This window comes from Pieris rapae, chromosome 5, assembly GCF_905147795.1.
Source record: "Pieris rapae chromosome 5, ilPieRapa1.1, whole genome shotgun sequence".
NCBI classification, from domain to species: domain Eukaryota; kingdom Metazoa; phylum Arthropoda; class Insecta; order Lepidoptera; family Pieridae; genus Pieris; species Pieris rapae.
The window spans coordinates 409,136-426,131 of NC_059513.1; the positions used below are offsets into that span (position 1 = coordinate 409,136).

At 32.0% G+C, this 16,996-nt stretch overlaps 2 protein-coding genes across 5 annotated transcripts in view; one reads left to right on the forward strand and one right to left on the reverse strand.

Moving 5' to 3' along the window:
- The window catches only part of LOC111000645 (KH domain-containing, RNA-binding, signal transduction-associated protein 2), a 69,607-nt gene extending 57,595 nt beyond the window's left edge, over positions 1-12,012 (forward strand). For 2 of the 4 annotated variants that reach the window (XM_022270173.2, XM_045628377.1), the window contains exons 6-11: positions 41-187; positions 323-457; positions 4,015-4,108; positions 4,967-5,077; positions 7,853-7,982; positions 8,975-12,012. In XM_022270173.2, the coding sequence (XP_022125865.2) occupies positions 41-187; positions 323-457; positions 4,015-4,108; positions 4,967-5,077; positions 7,853-7,982; positions 8,975-9,047 (690 nt within the window). In that variant the 3' untranslated portion in view covers positions 9,048-12,012. Of the gene's footprint in view, positions 1-40; positions 188-322; positions 458-4,014; positions 4,109-4,966; positions 5,082-7,852; positions 7,983-8,974 lie in introns of all 4 variants that reach the window. The other 2 variants (XR_006750231.1, XM_045628378.1) reach the window with 2 other exon arrangements.
- Positions 12,013-12,828: 816 nt separating this feature from the next.
- Positions 12,829-14,114, reverse strand: LOC111000647. Its single transcript, XM_022270176.2, has 4 exons — positions 13,899-14,114; positions 13,488-13,636; positions 13,147-13,292; positions 12,829-12,943 (listed from the first exon to the last, which is right to left on the reverse strand). The coding sequence occupies exons 1-4, from the start codon at positions 13,985-13,987 to the stop codon at positions 12,866-12,868; spliced, it is 462 nt and encodes a 153-aa protein (XP_022125868.2). The 5' UTR covers positions 13,988-14,114; the 3' UTR covers positions 12,829-12,865.
- Between the last annotated feature and the right edge of the window lie 2,882 nt (positions 14,115-16,996).

Sequence of the window (16,996 nt, forward strand, 5' to 3'; positions counted from 1 at the left end):
AGTATAGACATGGCAAGTTATAATTTTGTTTTATTTTCAGGATTACAACGACGATATAAGACAGGAACAAATGCTAGAAATGCAAATATTGTCATCACAGAATGAACAGCGTAGACTGTCGCCGCCCGAATCTTCTAGAAGCAATAGCGAAGAGACACTACCAATACGAGATACAGCAAAACAACGGGTTGGTTTAGTATTATATGAAGTTATCACAGTAATGTGAATTACACTACAAATGAAAAAGTAATATAAGTAAAGTATTAAGTATCAATATACCATTTAATATCACCTATCCATTAAAAAAGACTATTATCTACAGTTACCCACAGCAGTACCAGTGACGCAGCCGGCATTGGCTAGTGCCCCGGTTTTGCCTGTCAGCCACGCCCCCAGCGCACGTGATTTTTCACCACCGGCTCCCACACCTGCGCCTGAACATTTGCCCCACCACCAGGTAAGATCTAACAATAGACAATACGAAAGTGCGATACTTTCAAAGCGTTTTTAACTCCGTTTCACATATACCAAATTTCCTTAATTCAGCATAACAACACTTGTCTATAAAATTAAAATAATCATGACATAGAAAAAGGAATTAGATGACGATCTTTTGCTCTGTGACAAACTTCGATGGCCTATTTTGTGGCTTAGAAGGCTCACTAAATTTAATTAGAACCGGATTCTCGTCATTCAAATTAAGTTTAACTAATTAGCGTAATGATTAATATCTATATTATTTGAGTTTAACCCAGCAGCTTAAGTCCCATTTACCAAATTAAACAAATATAATTTAGTTCATCTCGAATTTATTATACTACGAGTACTTAGATGCTTCACGACTATGACTACATTTTTAATACCTCACCAAAGAAGATGTGAGGAAATATTTCAAGAGGAGGGAAGACTTTGACTTTGTTTAGCAGTAACAATATTGTTTTTTTAAATATTCAGCATTAATTATCAGTTGTTTAATGCTAAAATTAAAATTTCTATCATTTGTGTTTATAAATGTATGTACTTATGTTTTCTGTCTCATATATAGTGTTTATCTATGTAATCTTAGCTTTGTATTATCTATTCATATATTATTATTTTGTTTTAATATGTATGTTAGCTGTAAGATTACTAATAAATAAATACTAAGAATATCTAATCTAACAATAAGTTAAAGTTAAGTTTTATAAGAAAACACAAAATTTAGTTTTACATTGCGCATGAATATAGGCAAACAGTACTGAATATTGTAAATAATAATATGTCCGTTGTCGCCGATCGTATCTCTCTCTCGACACGCGTACACGAATGAGTATCATTTATGTAGGTATATTTTTAGCAAAAATGTGAGAGGTAGAAAAAAGTCTCTGGACTCAAAGGCTGCCTTTAGTAGAGGATATTGTAAAAATAAACTATTCTTATTCCCATCTCAGTAACAAGATTAATTCTCGATCGCTGAAATACGATTGTAAGTCTCATCGCGTCGTAACAATACAACATACTCCCATTTAAGGAACCAATAGAGCGCACGGCTACATTTCCGCTACAACACGTTGCTACGAATTCCTAACAAGTGAATATCGTTCTGCAAAAGCGTAGAGAACAATTATTGACGATTGTATCAAATCTACAACTACAATTAGTAAAGTAACTTTTAATGATTTTTAAGATGTAATTTACTATCAGTTATAAATTAGATATGTACATAGCATGGAAGGCATTTAAAAATATATATTTGGTTTTAATGTAATAAATGTAAAAATAAGACTATGTTACAAACATTTTTCATCCTTGATCAATATTCAAAAACTTATACAACACCGGCGGCTTAGATCGATAGGTTCTATTCTTTCTAGACTTATTTAAGTTTATTTACACGTACTGTAAAACTTCATAGTGCTAATGTTAGTCAATAAAGTCTGTGATTTTTCTTAATAACTCTAATCAGTGAATTAATAAGAACTTTATTGATAATTAAATTTACTGAATATTAATCCAATAATATAAAATGTACACAATACAACGTAAAAAAGTAGGTTCTAAAATCAGTATAATAAATACTAATAATAATTTACAATATTATTTTTTATTAAAAATTAACAACTCAATACAAATAATTTTATTAAAATAATTTTTTTTTTTATTATTATGTACTAAGCCAATATGAACTTTCTTTATAGTTACTCAAAACGTCAAGTATACTTTTTAATAGTTTAAGTATCAACGCGAGAAATGGAAATTTTACTAACTCGAGAAGCAGTGTATAAGTGCTTAATAGAAGTGGTCACAGAAAACTACGTATAAAATATTCTTTTCAATCATTTTATTCGTGCCAAGCTTAGCCAATGTTGTGAATACCTCATTGAAATTTCCTTTTAGTACATTGAGTGAACATTGAAAAAGCTTGCTCTACTTTGGTTTCACTGTAACAATGTTATTTTACTGAAACTTTTTAGGTGATACAAGTTCTGTGACGCGTTAAATTGGGTTAGTTTAACTTCTGATGTTTATTTTTTTTCTTTGACTTTGACTTCATAATCGTTTTCTCAACGAAATGGTACTCAAACAAACTCATTAAGTATACTATTATGGGAATAGTTCTACTCACAACAGAACTTACTATAGTAATTACAAGTACGTAGTAGGCAAATTCCATTTATTCTTCTATCACCGTCCATACATTAATGGGTATTTTTCACCTGTCACGTTTCACCTCACTACCTTAATTTGGACTAACCTTTACAAAATGTTCCAATCAAAGGTTACAATGGAAATCGATTGGAAGCATTTGTAAAAGTAGGCCTCCAACTGGCCGTCTGAAACCCTTCGATTACAGTTGCCAAGCGATACATTATATAGCCATTATGAACCGTAACTTATAAATGACGATTTTTATGGAAAAAATTACCTAATTGTCGGAGAAGTGACTTGGACTTTTATCTATTGGGCAAGTTTGATTGTAGTTTGTAAGGTCTTCTATTTGGGCTGGAAAAAGATATGCAGAGCACTAAAATCAGTTACTGTTTCGCCTGCTACACCGGCCGTGTTGAGCATGCGTTCCATCAAAAAAAGAGAGGTCTGTAATAGAGAGTTATCCTGTCTATCGCAATATAGGTGAGCCCTTGCTAGACCAACCATCATCGTCAACGATGACTTATTCTACAATACTATGATAAGAATATATCACGTCCTGTCTACTCTCTATTTATACATAAAATGATACAAGAATTGACTTTGATTCTTTAAAAACTTGATATCTTGGTATAACTTAGAGGTTAAAGAACCAAACCAGATTATTACATTTATTTAAGAATTTTGCCACAAGCATATTTTGCTTTAAATAGAATATTATATTGTTATATTTCCAAGAAAACTCTCGTTTCCCAAGTTTATCAAACCCGTAAGTCATTATAAACAGATGTCTAAAACCCGGTTTTCCTGTAAATCTAGGTCCGAAGCCAACTTAACGTTTATTGGTACTTACTTCCAAAACGTGACCACGTTCTTAAGGAAATCCTTTAAGGTTTTACGATCAAAGGTCAACCGTCCGAATATTTATGGGAAGAATCAATAAAGACCTTCTCAGATATTATGAAGAAACACAATGTACAAACTGTGTCTTTGAATATTTTTTATCAAGCGTTGTTATTTCTTTTTTATATTTACACAGTTTTATCAAATCGTTGTTGAATACTTGCGAGTCTCATCACTGAGGTTGTAGGTTCGATCCTCAGCTGTGCACCAATGGACTTTCTTTCTCTATGCACTTATAGTTTTCCTCGAACGGTAATGGAAAATTGAGATAATCGGCTTGCCATATCCAACAAGTCGACGGCACAGGAGACTGATCACTTACTGGCCTATTAAATTGACAGATTATGAAACAGATAAATAAATCTGAGGCCCACACCTAAAAATCCTGTAGCACCAATGATTTATTTTATTTTTAATATCAAATCTTCGGTTGCTCGTCTTTTGATATGTATGTGATAACTAATAGCTAATTTCGTCTTACAGATGACAAGTCCAGCAAGCCATGGATTGCTAGTTGGAGGTGGTATTTTGCAACAACCGCCTGCACACCATTTACTCACACAAAACTCTATTCTTGGTAAGACTTAGACGATTTTTCGGACGATTTATTTTCCTTAGGTACCTTTATAGCGCGGGCGAGTATTTAGACCACAAATTTTGACAACAATTATAATTTACTGTTCTTAATACATCAAGATAATTACTGTAACATTTGCATGCCTATTTTTATATGATTTTGCGCTGTATTTTAATTAACCAAACTGAATCTTTCTTTGCAAATAAACAAATTATTGCTGTTATTAAAACTGCTAAAGCTTAAAACCTTTATAGTAAGGATGCAGTGCAATATTTAAATGTAAAAGAAGAGTGATAACTCATCTCGAGAGACTAATCTCTTTTAAAGAATCTCTTCCATTTTTGTCAATCGATTCAGTTCTCCCAACTCCAATCTGTCTCTTTCATTCAATTTGTACACTATTGTTGTACACAATAATCTGGGATAAAAGCATTTTAAATTCTTAAAGCTAAGTGAGAATATGAAAAAGATATTTAAAATTTTCTTCGTATCATCGTGTATGTCTTTATGAAAACTTATGCTGATTATATCTTTCGTGCGAATACAGACGTGCAAAACGTATAATTATGCTAATACAAAATTTCATTTAATAAATATAGCTTTTCACATGCAAAGAGACCAACTTGCGGTTGAATTAAGTTTCTAGATCATGTATTAAATGGAAAATACTTTAAAGAAAATTTATTCTTCTTTAAATAAAACCTAAAGTGTAATATTTAGGATGTCCTATTAAAAACACTGTTGTTAATTTATCTCATAAATTAATTAATATGAATTAATCATTGGCTGAATATTTAGCAAATCGTTCGCTTAATAAGCACCGCATTTTGGCTTTACTAACAAACTAACAATGGTCAGGTGCAGGAGACATCCTGGGTTTAAGCAGCCCCGTTTTGGGTGGGGTACTCCACACCCACCCCGCACTGCGAGGGGTCAAGCCAACAGCTGTTCACGCGCTGGCGACGCAAGGTCGGTACGTCAATCTTTTTCAATTTAATTTTCTCTAATTTATTCAAAAAATTGATGTAATTAAATCTTCATAGCCGTGCTCAAAGTTTATTATTAAAATCTAATCCAAACCATTAAATTTGTTAAGAAACTAAAGTTTTAATCATACATTAAATTTCATACAAAAATGTGCTAATTCCACAGATAATCAAATTCATGACTCTGAGTATGGTTTTTTTTTAATTTAAAAGGGTCTAAGTATATGAACGTATAGATTGCATGGCTTTACTCACTGCTAACGCCCGAACCTAATAATTAATCCACAATCTGAGATCAGACCGTGACAGTCGATCGATCTCCTATATGCATCCCAATAACTAAACCCTACGAAGACAATCCTTTTTTGGCGACAGATAGAATGCAATCTCTTCGCCCTATAAACTCATATTTGATAATTAATATAAACCAAATAAAGTAAATTAAACCGCACAAATAATATTAAAATATACATATCTATATTTAATACATATCAAATAGCTTTTTAATTATCTTTAAAACTGGTGTAAGTTATAATCTTAAGATATTGGAAGTTGAATTATCATTGACATACTAAGGTCTATCCAAATAATCCGAATAATGGCTTTTGCAATCCTTCAATTGGTTATTGGCACACTTTTATCAATATTTGGATTAAGACGGCCAAAAATGAGGTAGGTTAAAAATCTTTAGCGCCCACTGACTCTTTTTCAAAAGTTTAAGCTTCTTTTGACTGGTCCTTTAACAAAATTAATTTAAAGTTCGTCACGGTATAACAACGGGTGTAGTCACTTAATTACTAAAATTAATCCCAATGGTTTTAATTTTACTAATTGTAACACTTAATATTAAATAATAAAAAAATTAACTATTACATAATGTTTCTGTGCAGACAGCATGTAAAACAAATGCACTATAACAACAACAAACACAAACTTAATAATATACAGGCTTAATGATGGATTTGAATAAGAAAGGAATGGATAAGGTTAAAAGGATATTCTTAAATCACAGTAAGAAGGAATACCTTGTTCTCAGTACAGAAAGTATTGATTCGATTCTAATCTTACGGAACGAGAACTCTCAAATCCGCTTACGTTGAGGCATTCTCAAGTTATTTTAAGTTATATATTGCTAAAAGTATTCTGGTAAATAATTTAACAATACATCATTCAATAGAAAACAAATATAAAGAACATATATACATGTAAATTTCCTTTGATTTCGTATGATATTCTTCAATACTTAGATTTGAAGTTTAACTTTAAGCGCTTCTATCAAAGCTTCCAGCTTATGAGCCGAGAAATGATGCAACTGGAACTCTAGGTTTCTGGCTGATGGAAATATCAGGGCCGTTATTGACGGAGCATGTTTCTCCTGCATGACGTGTTGCAACTTACCAAAATTAATTCCGGATGATGATAGCACTGATGCTCTTTACTCGGGGCACGTGATTGTAGGTAATTCTCGGGGTTTTGCTGGAACAAACTTGTGTCTAAAGTACCTATGTGGAATCTTGACGAAATCTAGTCCAAGAAGAGACAAATTTGTCGTTACTCCTCTCTATAATAATACTCTCTTTAAAGCCACATACAGCATCGGAATACTTTTGACATATCGGACGACGTTAAGTTTCACAATAATTTAAAAGGAAGTTATTTTAAAACTGTCATAACTGGTAATACCTTAAAATATGCAGTGAATTGTCATATCATTGTTTGTGTTTAAGTATTTATTGTAAGATTAACTGACATCCTTATATACTTTTTTAAATGTCAATTAAAAATGGGACAGATGGTCTGCCGAAGAGATGGAGCAGACTAGCCCGGGATAGAACAGAATGGGGGAAAAGAGGAGACGTATATAACGCTCAGAGAATAAAACGTTTATTTATTTTATTAGTTAACAAATTATTATACTTTAATTACTTAGATTCTGTCTAGAAGAACACTTAAGAAGTCTTTGTCTGCATACAAAATGGAGAGCTTAAACTTAATAACTTGGCAATATTAATAACGAACTAATTACTTACAACGTAGCTATAGACATTACAATAATGTCTCTCTGTTTGAATTAGAATATCTGTACTAGAGAGTAGAGACTTCAAGTTGAGTATATATTTTTATATCCATTTTTTTCATATCAAAAGTGCAAAGAGATTTTCTTTCAAAACGATATAACATGGTTTAACTACGTATACATAAATAATAAAATAAATGATAAAACTTTTATTCATGCCCACACTATGGAGACAACTAATCAGTGGTACATGTTTAAAAATGTTTTTTATGAATAAATAGGATTAGTGTTATTGCTAATCCCACAGAAGTTTTCTAAGACATTAAGTATGTGAGAATGTGTGAGTGACTGGATAGGTGTGTATGCAAGTATGCATTTGAGAATGTAGGTAAGGTTTGTTATACACTCAGTGATTATATTGAAGTTACGTTCTACTTAGTACTCGTACAGATACCGGCAAACTTCTTGAGCATTAAACAAGGGAGTGGGGGAAAGTTTGCGCATCGTATCGCAGCGCGGGACACAAACGTCAACTGATTTACCAATCACGCGAACAACACGTCAATCTGATGCCCCCCCCCTAATATCTAAAAATAATAATTATAGCTAGGATACAAAAAGAATAATTTATTTTTAAAAATTGGATTCTATAAATATATTTTGTGTTTTTTTTAATTATCAGTGTCTGTAAAGAATCTCCACTAAAAGGCATCTAAATAATTTAGCGTTTTTAAAATCCAGGTGTTGGTTCGGGTGGAGCGAGCACCCGCAAGCGGCCGCTGCTGGGAGGCGCGCGGAACGCCATCTCGCCGACTAAGCGAGCTGTCATGTCATTATTGGCGCGCGCTAGGGCTGCCACGCACAAACATGAGTGAGGCATTTATTATATTAAGTATATCTTGCAAAATTACTATACATTAGAGTAGAATTAACGTATCCCTTTATCTTTACATAGGTTATAAGAAAGACTCTTCTCGTCTGTACTTTTTTTTACCTTGACCATTTTTAACTTTTTGCTTTAAAAAAATTGTATGTAATTTTTTATTTTATAAATGCAAGTTTATACAAGCATAATATATTGAAATTCGGGTGGATTTATGCTGGTACATGCAGGCTTTGTTTGACAATGCGATTTCACCATGTGTGAAATCCGTTTTATGATAATCAAACTGCAAGTGACCAATATTGTTATACGAGCAAGGAGCATGTTCAAGATAATCTAAGACGACTACAAATTAAATTATTCTTACATTAATATTGAAAACACTTTTTTTATTTTGATTAATTTCATATGCATTTGAGGGGCTCATAAACAAGACCGCTATGGTTACATTAATTAAAAAACCATAGTGATTATCTAATGCATAATTTCATGAATTCTTAAATAATTTTTATATACTGTATAATAAATAAATGAAAAAAAAAACAACAAACACTCGCTATATTTTCTTAAATCAAATAAAACGTCAAATAAATTGTAATTTTTATACATAACTTTCCGTCTAAGATCTTAAGCGTATTATTTATGCAATCCAGTATTTTACATTGGATTTACTCCAGGGTATCGTTTCGAACAATAAACTAGGAAGACTTACAGTTTCATTTTATAAAGTGCTCGGCTTCGCTGGTCACTTGTAAATTGAATGTTTAAAAGACTGTACCAAAACTTCAATCACAATTATATTGATTTTGTAGTTAAGCTTTGCAGAATAATTTAAAATGACTATTTTAATAATTTAAAACTATAAAGTTTACTCAGCCTTTACAATTTTAATTAGGCTGCTTCTTAAAGTTTTGCTCTGAAAGAAACTTCTTGTTTTCGTTAATTTCACCTCCAATACTAATTAATAAACTTTTTCGCAGGCACCCAGCTCTACTACCTCTGATACGAGAAGATTTCATGACTGGAGTTGGAGTCAACATCAACCTAGCGTAATATCTAGCCAGAGTTATCATTATTGTAATAGTATGCGCTGTTCAATTCTTTCGTGATGAACTCCCGTATCGGCTGTTAGTAATTTATGCATACATCAGTCACTAAAAATTTCAACCTAGCGTGCGAGTCTCTGAAGTAGACTAATTTATTTAATTTATACGCAAATTATGTATGAATAACTCCAAAAACTAAACATTGTTGTCATGCACAGATGGCTGACTGAAGAAACTGGTCGGTGAAGGAATTTACTTTTTCTTTATAGTTAACGACAATTCATACAACCTTTTCCAGCAAAACTTCAGTCTATTTCAAGCTCCAAACTCACCCATGTTTTAACAGGCATTAAAGTCATCGAAAAGTAATACTTGCTCTCTTTTATATTTTAACGTAAAATTCAGACCGATTGTCAAAATGCATTATTTTATTTAAAAGGTCTTTAAGCTGCTGTTAGTTTGGTGTTTATTTTAGGGTGCGTCCACATCTGGCGAATGTGCCACGAATGTGCAGTTCGCGAGCTGTTTGCGAACTGCGCGCGTATAAGGAGAGCATGTGCCGCGCGATCTACGCCCACTCAATTCTTGCGCTTACAGTATACTTGCGTGGGCGGAAGGACATATTCGCGGCAGATTAGCCAGATGTAGACGCACCCTTATGAACTTAATCATATAGTAGTACTAATTTATTGTCGTACTCAGACTCGTCTATTAATTTTATAATAGTTGATTAATTATATATCTATGAACGGTACATAAAGTACGAATTTAATCTTAATGTCTCAAGTGACGATAAACTCTTAATAGAGGACTCTGAGTACGGTTGTTAGTCTGTAAGTGGCTTTTACCCATTTTAAGGCCTAATTAGTGAAAAAGGACCACGTGTATATAAAACCCCTCGCCTTCTAGTCTGTACATATTTAGAAATGTTTTATCGTGTAAAATCAATGTAAGTGTTAAAAATAAATGTATGCGTAGTAAAATATCTTACATTGAAGTACTTAATTTTTCGTTGAAAATTATACTAATACGGTAATAAATTTACCAGAAGTGTTTAGACAATTAATTATTAAGAGCTTAAGTCGGGGTCTTGGGTTCTTTTTCTTGTTCTCTCTTTTCATAATCTGATCAAGTTGCGTGCTGAGACTAGAAAATATTACTAAAACTATTATTGATTACATTTATCAGTTAAAATCTGTAACAAAATATCGCTAACCCAGAGGATGCAATTATGCAATTATTTATAGATTTGTATGACATTGAATTAAAATGAGGCTAGCAAGCGTTAATGAAAACTTCCTTGAAACAAACTTCGTGAAAGATACCTAAGTCTCTCTGAAAAGATCTGTATCGTTAAAAACTTTTTACCAATAATATTAATACTGCTATTATTAATTTTAATTTTCCGGAATAAACGTTTTTATATAATCTTATTACGACACAAATTTCATCTGAGATAAAACATTCTTTAAGTATTTCAATGTAAGTATATATAACTTAAAATAATATTTTAAATTAACATTACTAGAGCATTTTAATAATCACTTAATATCGGTATTTTAAGCACAATGTTAAAATTGAATTCACAATAAAGCACCTTCAGAAAATAGATTATATTTAGATAGATTCGAATTCATTGTCATAAATAGAAAATATAACATTTGTATAGAATTTAACGTCTTAAATATAGTTTTATTACCAAATAGTATTATGATAACATTTTAATATTGTATTCGTTCGAGAGAAATTCTCTCGAAGATCGTAAATTTACAAAAACAAAAACAGTATTATAATACAAACAAATGATAGCATGCAAGTCTTCGCAAAATCTACAACTGTGTCAAGTTCAATAGCTGACTTACAAAAAAAAATAAGAAAAATATTTTTCATTGAAGCAGACGTAAATTTATTTAACAATAAATCAAATTATTAAGTTCTCAATAAATCCCTCTTATAAGCAACACAATATTTTTTATTATTATTAACTACTGTTAACGTCTTATGTGGTATATCTTTTTCTATTTTTTTGAATAAATTCCGGCTATAATATTAATATTAAGTTTTGCATAAAATTAAATCCTATACAATTTTTTACAAAATTCAAGTAACGGAGTACCTACCTCAAATAAATTTACATCTGTTTTGACTCATAAATATATTCATGTATGTATGTATATTTGTTATAATTAATAATATTTTATCGTTTGTACTTGCATACAATATTCTTTGACTTTTGACTGTGTTTAGTTCATCTTTAAGTCGTTGGAGAATGCTTACATTTTGTAGATATGTGTTTTAAAACTGATATTCACAACGAATTATTATACTGAACAATATTCCCATGGTGGTCTACCAAAGCAACAAATATCTTCGAGAAACCTAAACGATGCTGAGATGTAGTCTGTGGATAGCCGCATCCACAGATAAGCCGCGGAGAAAACTGAAACTCGGATACAATTTAAATAAAACTTCACGGAAATGTGAATTTATTATGTTATTTAACGTTTTCTTTTCAACCATCATAATCTGTGACCTCAATAATTGTAATAAAACATTATCATTTATTAAACAGTTTATATATTAAGTGAGCTCACCACTAGTCCCTTTTTTATAAATGTCTTACGGTTTGTATATGTATTTCATGTGAATGTTGTCATAAGAACATGATATAGCCTGTATGATACAATAAATGTTTGAAGTTACGTAGACTATTGCAGAGTAACACAGATACACTTATGAAATTGATAAATAAATTTTCAAACCTTTTTCTGATCATAAAGCGCGTCAGAAAAATAACTCTCATATTTAAGTACTATAAGTTACTGTAAACGTATGATTTTATTTAAAATGCAGCATTGTTAAAGATAAAATGGAATTGTTATGTTTTAAATATTAGCCTCTGTTGAGATTTTCCTACTTATGAGATGTATTGAGTATGTATATACGCTGTATATTAATAAAGTTTTCAAGAATATGATTCATTATTTCTTTCGAACCTTCGCCCACGTGGTTTATGTCACATTTAGCAAACTCTTCAACAATAATATTCGTTACGTTAAAAAGAAATTTACTAAAAACACCTCACTCTCTAAAAAAAAGTTCCTCGGAGGTGCATCAAAGCTAATTTAAACGGTTACACCCCAGGTAGTGCTAATTCTGACAGGGTACGAAGCCTGCATATGTTCTAAATTAGATAAGCCCATCATGTACCTGCAATAATGGCAAAGTAACCATAGATCATGTACTTATATATTGCCCTATATTCGCACCGTTCAGGCACTACCTGGAACATCAAACATATAGGAAAGTAGACGGTAGCGGCCTATGTCTTACGCCCGAACCCAATAATTAATCCACAATCTCAGATTGTTTTCTATTTGGCACACTTTTATCAAGACTTGGATTAAGATGGCTATCTCAGATGGTCAAAAATGGATTGCGATAGGTTATTGGGTTTGGTCGTTAACAAAGCACAGACCGTGCCTGAATCAACGACAAAATTATGAAATATGTGAAAGAGGCAAACAAAAATGTAAGATCTAGTTTCGCAAGCAATTGAGCCCCGACTCGCCCATGAATATTATAAATAATAATAAATTAAGTATATAGTAACAATATAAGCGATGTAAAAAGTCCTTGGCAGGGTAGTAGAACGAAAAAAATGCCTAGAACCGTCTAAATATTTCGGAACGTTCTGTTTCTCGCGTTCATACAGCCAATTGGTCAGAGGACTTAATTTATTTTCAGTTTTTTAGTAAAACAAATAATCTACTATCACGCTAACTTTATTTCCAGAAATATGTCACGTTGCACAGTATTTTGAAATCAATAAGACTGCTTTCTTAGTAAACGTTTCGCCCGTCGCTTTTTCGTGCTGCTTGTAGACTTTTGTGGCTGCAGATTCTAGGATAAATAATAATGATTTAGAAATTTACTCAGTCTTTTCATAAAGTGATCAATTTTTTGTAACATACATTTATATTTATCAAGTGTTACTATCGATAATATGCTATGCTATACCAGTTGAGTAGCGGCCGTAAAATTTATCCCATAAAAAATCTTATAGCTGAGAACCCATGAACTACTACGATGAAACGATGACTCACGCTTATATTTTTTCTAACGACTATTGCGACACCGCCACCTCGTCCGGGCTTTGACCCGGGAGGTCGAGGAACTCGCCCCACAAGACATCGATCACGCCCAGTAAAGACTCGACTTGATGCACTCTCTTCATCATCTGATGCTGTAGCTGTCAAATGATACCGCTATTTCAGTAAATACCAATTAATGTCAAACCATACTTCAAAACAACTTATTAGGCGAATCGATTCCATACAAAACAATAATTAGAAATCAGAGTCTAATAAGACAGCGTTATTGGTTTGTCAGGTTCCTCGTAAAGGCGCAATATACAAATCGAATTAACACAAACACACAAACTTACATTCATGTTCTGTGTGCTTCAAAATACCGCGAAGTTTATGCGCGATTCCTTGGTTACTTTTACTTCTACACTCTGTTTCATCCGGTTCCGACTTGCTGTGTAGCTTGCATTTCTTTTTGCGTAAACTTCCGCCACTGTATTTCAGTATTCTGTATCAGAATAAAATATACAAAACTTCGTATCGGCAAACATGTATGGCGATAATGCACAACAAGCTTTTTTTTCTTTCAAAAGGTCGGAATCAAATTTTACTTTATTTTAATATGGTGAAGCGAAATTGCGTAAAAAAGTACCAACACCACACAAACCACACACCATAAAACTCAAAAGGTATTAGGCTTACCAAGACTATAAAAAAACACATGCTCCTCTTACAAAAATCGAGCAAAGCATTTCAAATTAGATACTAACGATGATCTTTTCTTCTTCTTGACAATATCGGCTGAACTGGAAGTGTCTTCAGTTTCATCAGAATCCGTGTAATATGCCAGTTTTCCCATTTTTTGAAATCGCAGCAATTTGAAGTTTATTTTTTAATATTGTAATAGCATTGCTGTTTGAAGGCTTTTGTATTCCGTTTCTTAATTAATCCATGTTTTTTTATTGTTGATAGTGACAGTAGGGTGAGGTTATGTCAAATGTATCTTTTTTTGAAGATTTTATGGCCTGGTAGGTAATATTATGTCAAATATAGATTTTTATTCAACGGTCGAAGTTCAAGGCGATTATTATTAACCTCTTTTAGTTATGATTTACGGCAATATAGTATTAATTAACCCTACGGTAAATCGATATTTTTTTATAATGCAAATTAAATTTTATTATATATAATTATTCGTTATGCTAAAGAATATAAAAATATTAATAAAAACGTGCGTGAGTACAAAGTACACATGTCAGAAGTGAAACTTCTTTATAAATTAATCATTATTAAGGTAAAACCACCAGTATATGATCACTCCATGTACATATTTATATATCTATATTCACACTGTTTACACACTGTAAACTTGTGTATACGTGCTAATTATAATTACGTATACAGTGTGTAAACAGTATATTAATAGATAAAAAATCTACGTTTACTGCACAAGACGTTATGCGACAGAATTGCCACCTAAAGTTCTAATATGTAACTACTTAACGAATAAATCAATATTATATCAAAGCGTATATTTTTTGTCGATCCCTTTCTCACTCTCTCTCAATTGGTCTTAATCGCTCTCTCCCTTTTCTTCGACAATAACGCTGCACTTCTTCGTGATATAATCATCCGAAAAAAAAATTAGCCATTGAACATTGCATTATATAATTGTTACGTGTTCGTTTTTCCCTCGATTATTATCTTGTATTTCACCCGAATGAGCATGATCTAATGACTAAATTAAATATTATATAAAGACACTCAGGTGAAGTATCATGTATCCCATGCACCACATAGGGTCTTGATGTGCTTAGATTTACTTAATGTGAAAAATAATTTAACATTTAGACATCTATAAGTCGGATATGTACTTAACAAGCTAATTCAAAGCCATTTTACAAACAGGCACCAGGTGGTAAGTTAGACAAGTTAGAGTTTAGACCGTAGCCAGTGAGACCAGACAAGCCCTCGTAGGGTTATCACTCGTAATAAATTAATCGACATTGAATTCACAAAGGTGAAATCCACTTATTGTAATGTCTATTTCGGACTTAACATATAGGTTGGCACTTTGTTTTAAAATGTTAGCTAATTATTATTTTGATTATTAATACATTATTTTACTATATTGAAATTCTACAGAATGTACCGGCCATGAATAATATGTTTCGACAGATTCTATGTTGAAAAATAAATATATTTTATGCGTGCTGTTTCTGAATACAGATATGTAGTATTATTTATATAAACTGGGCGAATAAGTTGGCTTACCTGATGTTAAGTGATACCAACGCATATACTCACATTACCAGATGGCTCGCAAGTTATCGCAAATGATCTTTTCTAGAAGCTTCTAAGTCAAATTGGTTCGGCAGTACTTTAGTATATTCCACATAATGCTAGTGCGCGGATAAAATAGCCTAAACGTTTAGTTGAGGAGCTACTTATATCAAGGTGATAAGTGAGGGTTTATGACTATTATTCTTTATTTGGGTAATTGTTACATCAAAACGTTACCAATCTCAAAGTGTCTTCATAGATCGACTGTCCATTACATAAATTTTAATAGACTACAAATAAAGTATAATTGTAAAGGTTCCAAAAAAATCTTATCATATCTGCCCCATCTATTACCACATAGCGTTCACGACCGCTCTGTCAAGAGTGTACCGAATAAGCAGAATTTTATATTTGTCACTTATATACAACCCTACGGACTACGTGACAAACACTTAGTAATTGAATTAAAACAATTTCAACGACGTTTAGGAAAGTCGTGTTTACACAACTTCTATCGTATTTGGCATAGAAATTCTTTACTTATAACTTAGCATAAAGCCTACGCGCAATCGTTTTATTTTTCTAGTGTTCACATTTCTTTAAGATTCTAAATTTAAAAATAATCATTTGTATCGTATAAAACATTAAAGTATGACACTGGGGCCAAATATAAATACTAACCTCGTTAATGTTGTTTAAGCATTCGACTATAAGTTTGTAAAATATGTAAGTAATGGCAGGCAACACTTGTCACAGCTGAAGAAAAAGTTTTAGTGTTTTAAGTGCTTGGATAGTTTTACTTACGAACATTTGCATTTCTCTCGTGTGTTTGTTGTATGCGTATTCAGTGAGACATCATAACTAATAAGTAATTTAAGTCTAACCTAATTTACTAAAAAGGATCTTTCACATAGGAAAGTGTCCAGTATGTCTTTTACTACAGTATTCTATTTTTTCATTAACCACTGTTTAGCAATTAAAGACTAACTTGTACTAAACTAAGTTAATGAAATGACTCCCTGAAATTTTATAAGAAAAACGTAACAATATTTCTAAACACATTTTCGAATAAATCTTTTCTTAAGTTTAAAAATCCTTTTCAAACCAAACAATATTCCGTACACGAAATACCTCTCTCAATTTATTCGCATTCGCTGCGAGTTATATAAAAATAGTTCTTGAGGCATTCTCATTTTGCTGGAATCTTTAATAGAGTCGCCCACGTAATAACCACTGCACACGGGGATTATTTATCCAAGTGCCGTTACACCGGCTAGGAATTCCAAGGGAATTTTATAATTTAATACTTTCAACTTTTTATTTGCTGCAATGGATTTTTCTACACGCGCAATTCAGAATTGTCACAACTGATACTCGAAAAATGAGTGGCATGTGTCAAGCACAGAATGATGATCATGTAATTGCCTTAGAGGAAATTGATTGAGAATTAGTTTTTATTTCGTTTAAGTATTAAGCTAGACACCAAATTCATATAGGTGGCACATTATCTACTTATGAACGTCAAAAAAGAAATATCAAATTTTACATTTACTGCCAGGTCTCAAATCAAGGGCTTTGAACGGAA

Excerpts from the sequence above, each read along its gene's own strand:
- LOC111000647 (XM_022270176.2), bottom strand. The coding sequence starts at position 13,987 with ATGGGAAAACTGGCATATTACACGGATTCTGATGAAACTGAAGACACT. Across the intron at positions 13,293-13,487 it reads GAAGCACACAGAACATGAAT|CTACAGCATCAGATGATGAA; the intron begins GTAAGTTTGTGT and ends ATCATTTGACAG. Across the intron at positions 12,944-13,146 it reads TCGTTAGAAAAAATATAAGC|AATCTGCAGCCACAAAAGTC; the intron begins GTGAGTCATCGT and ends TATTTATCCTAG.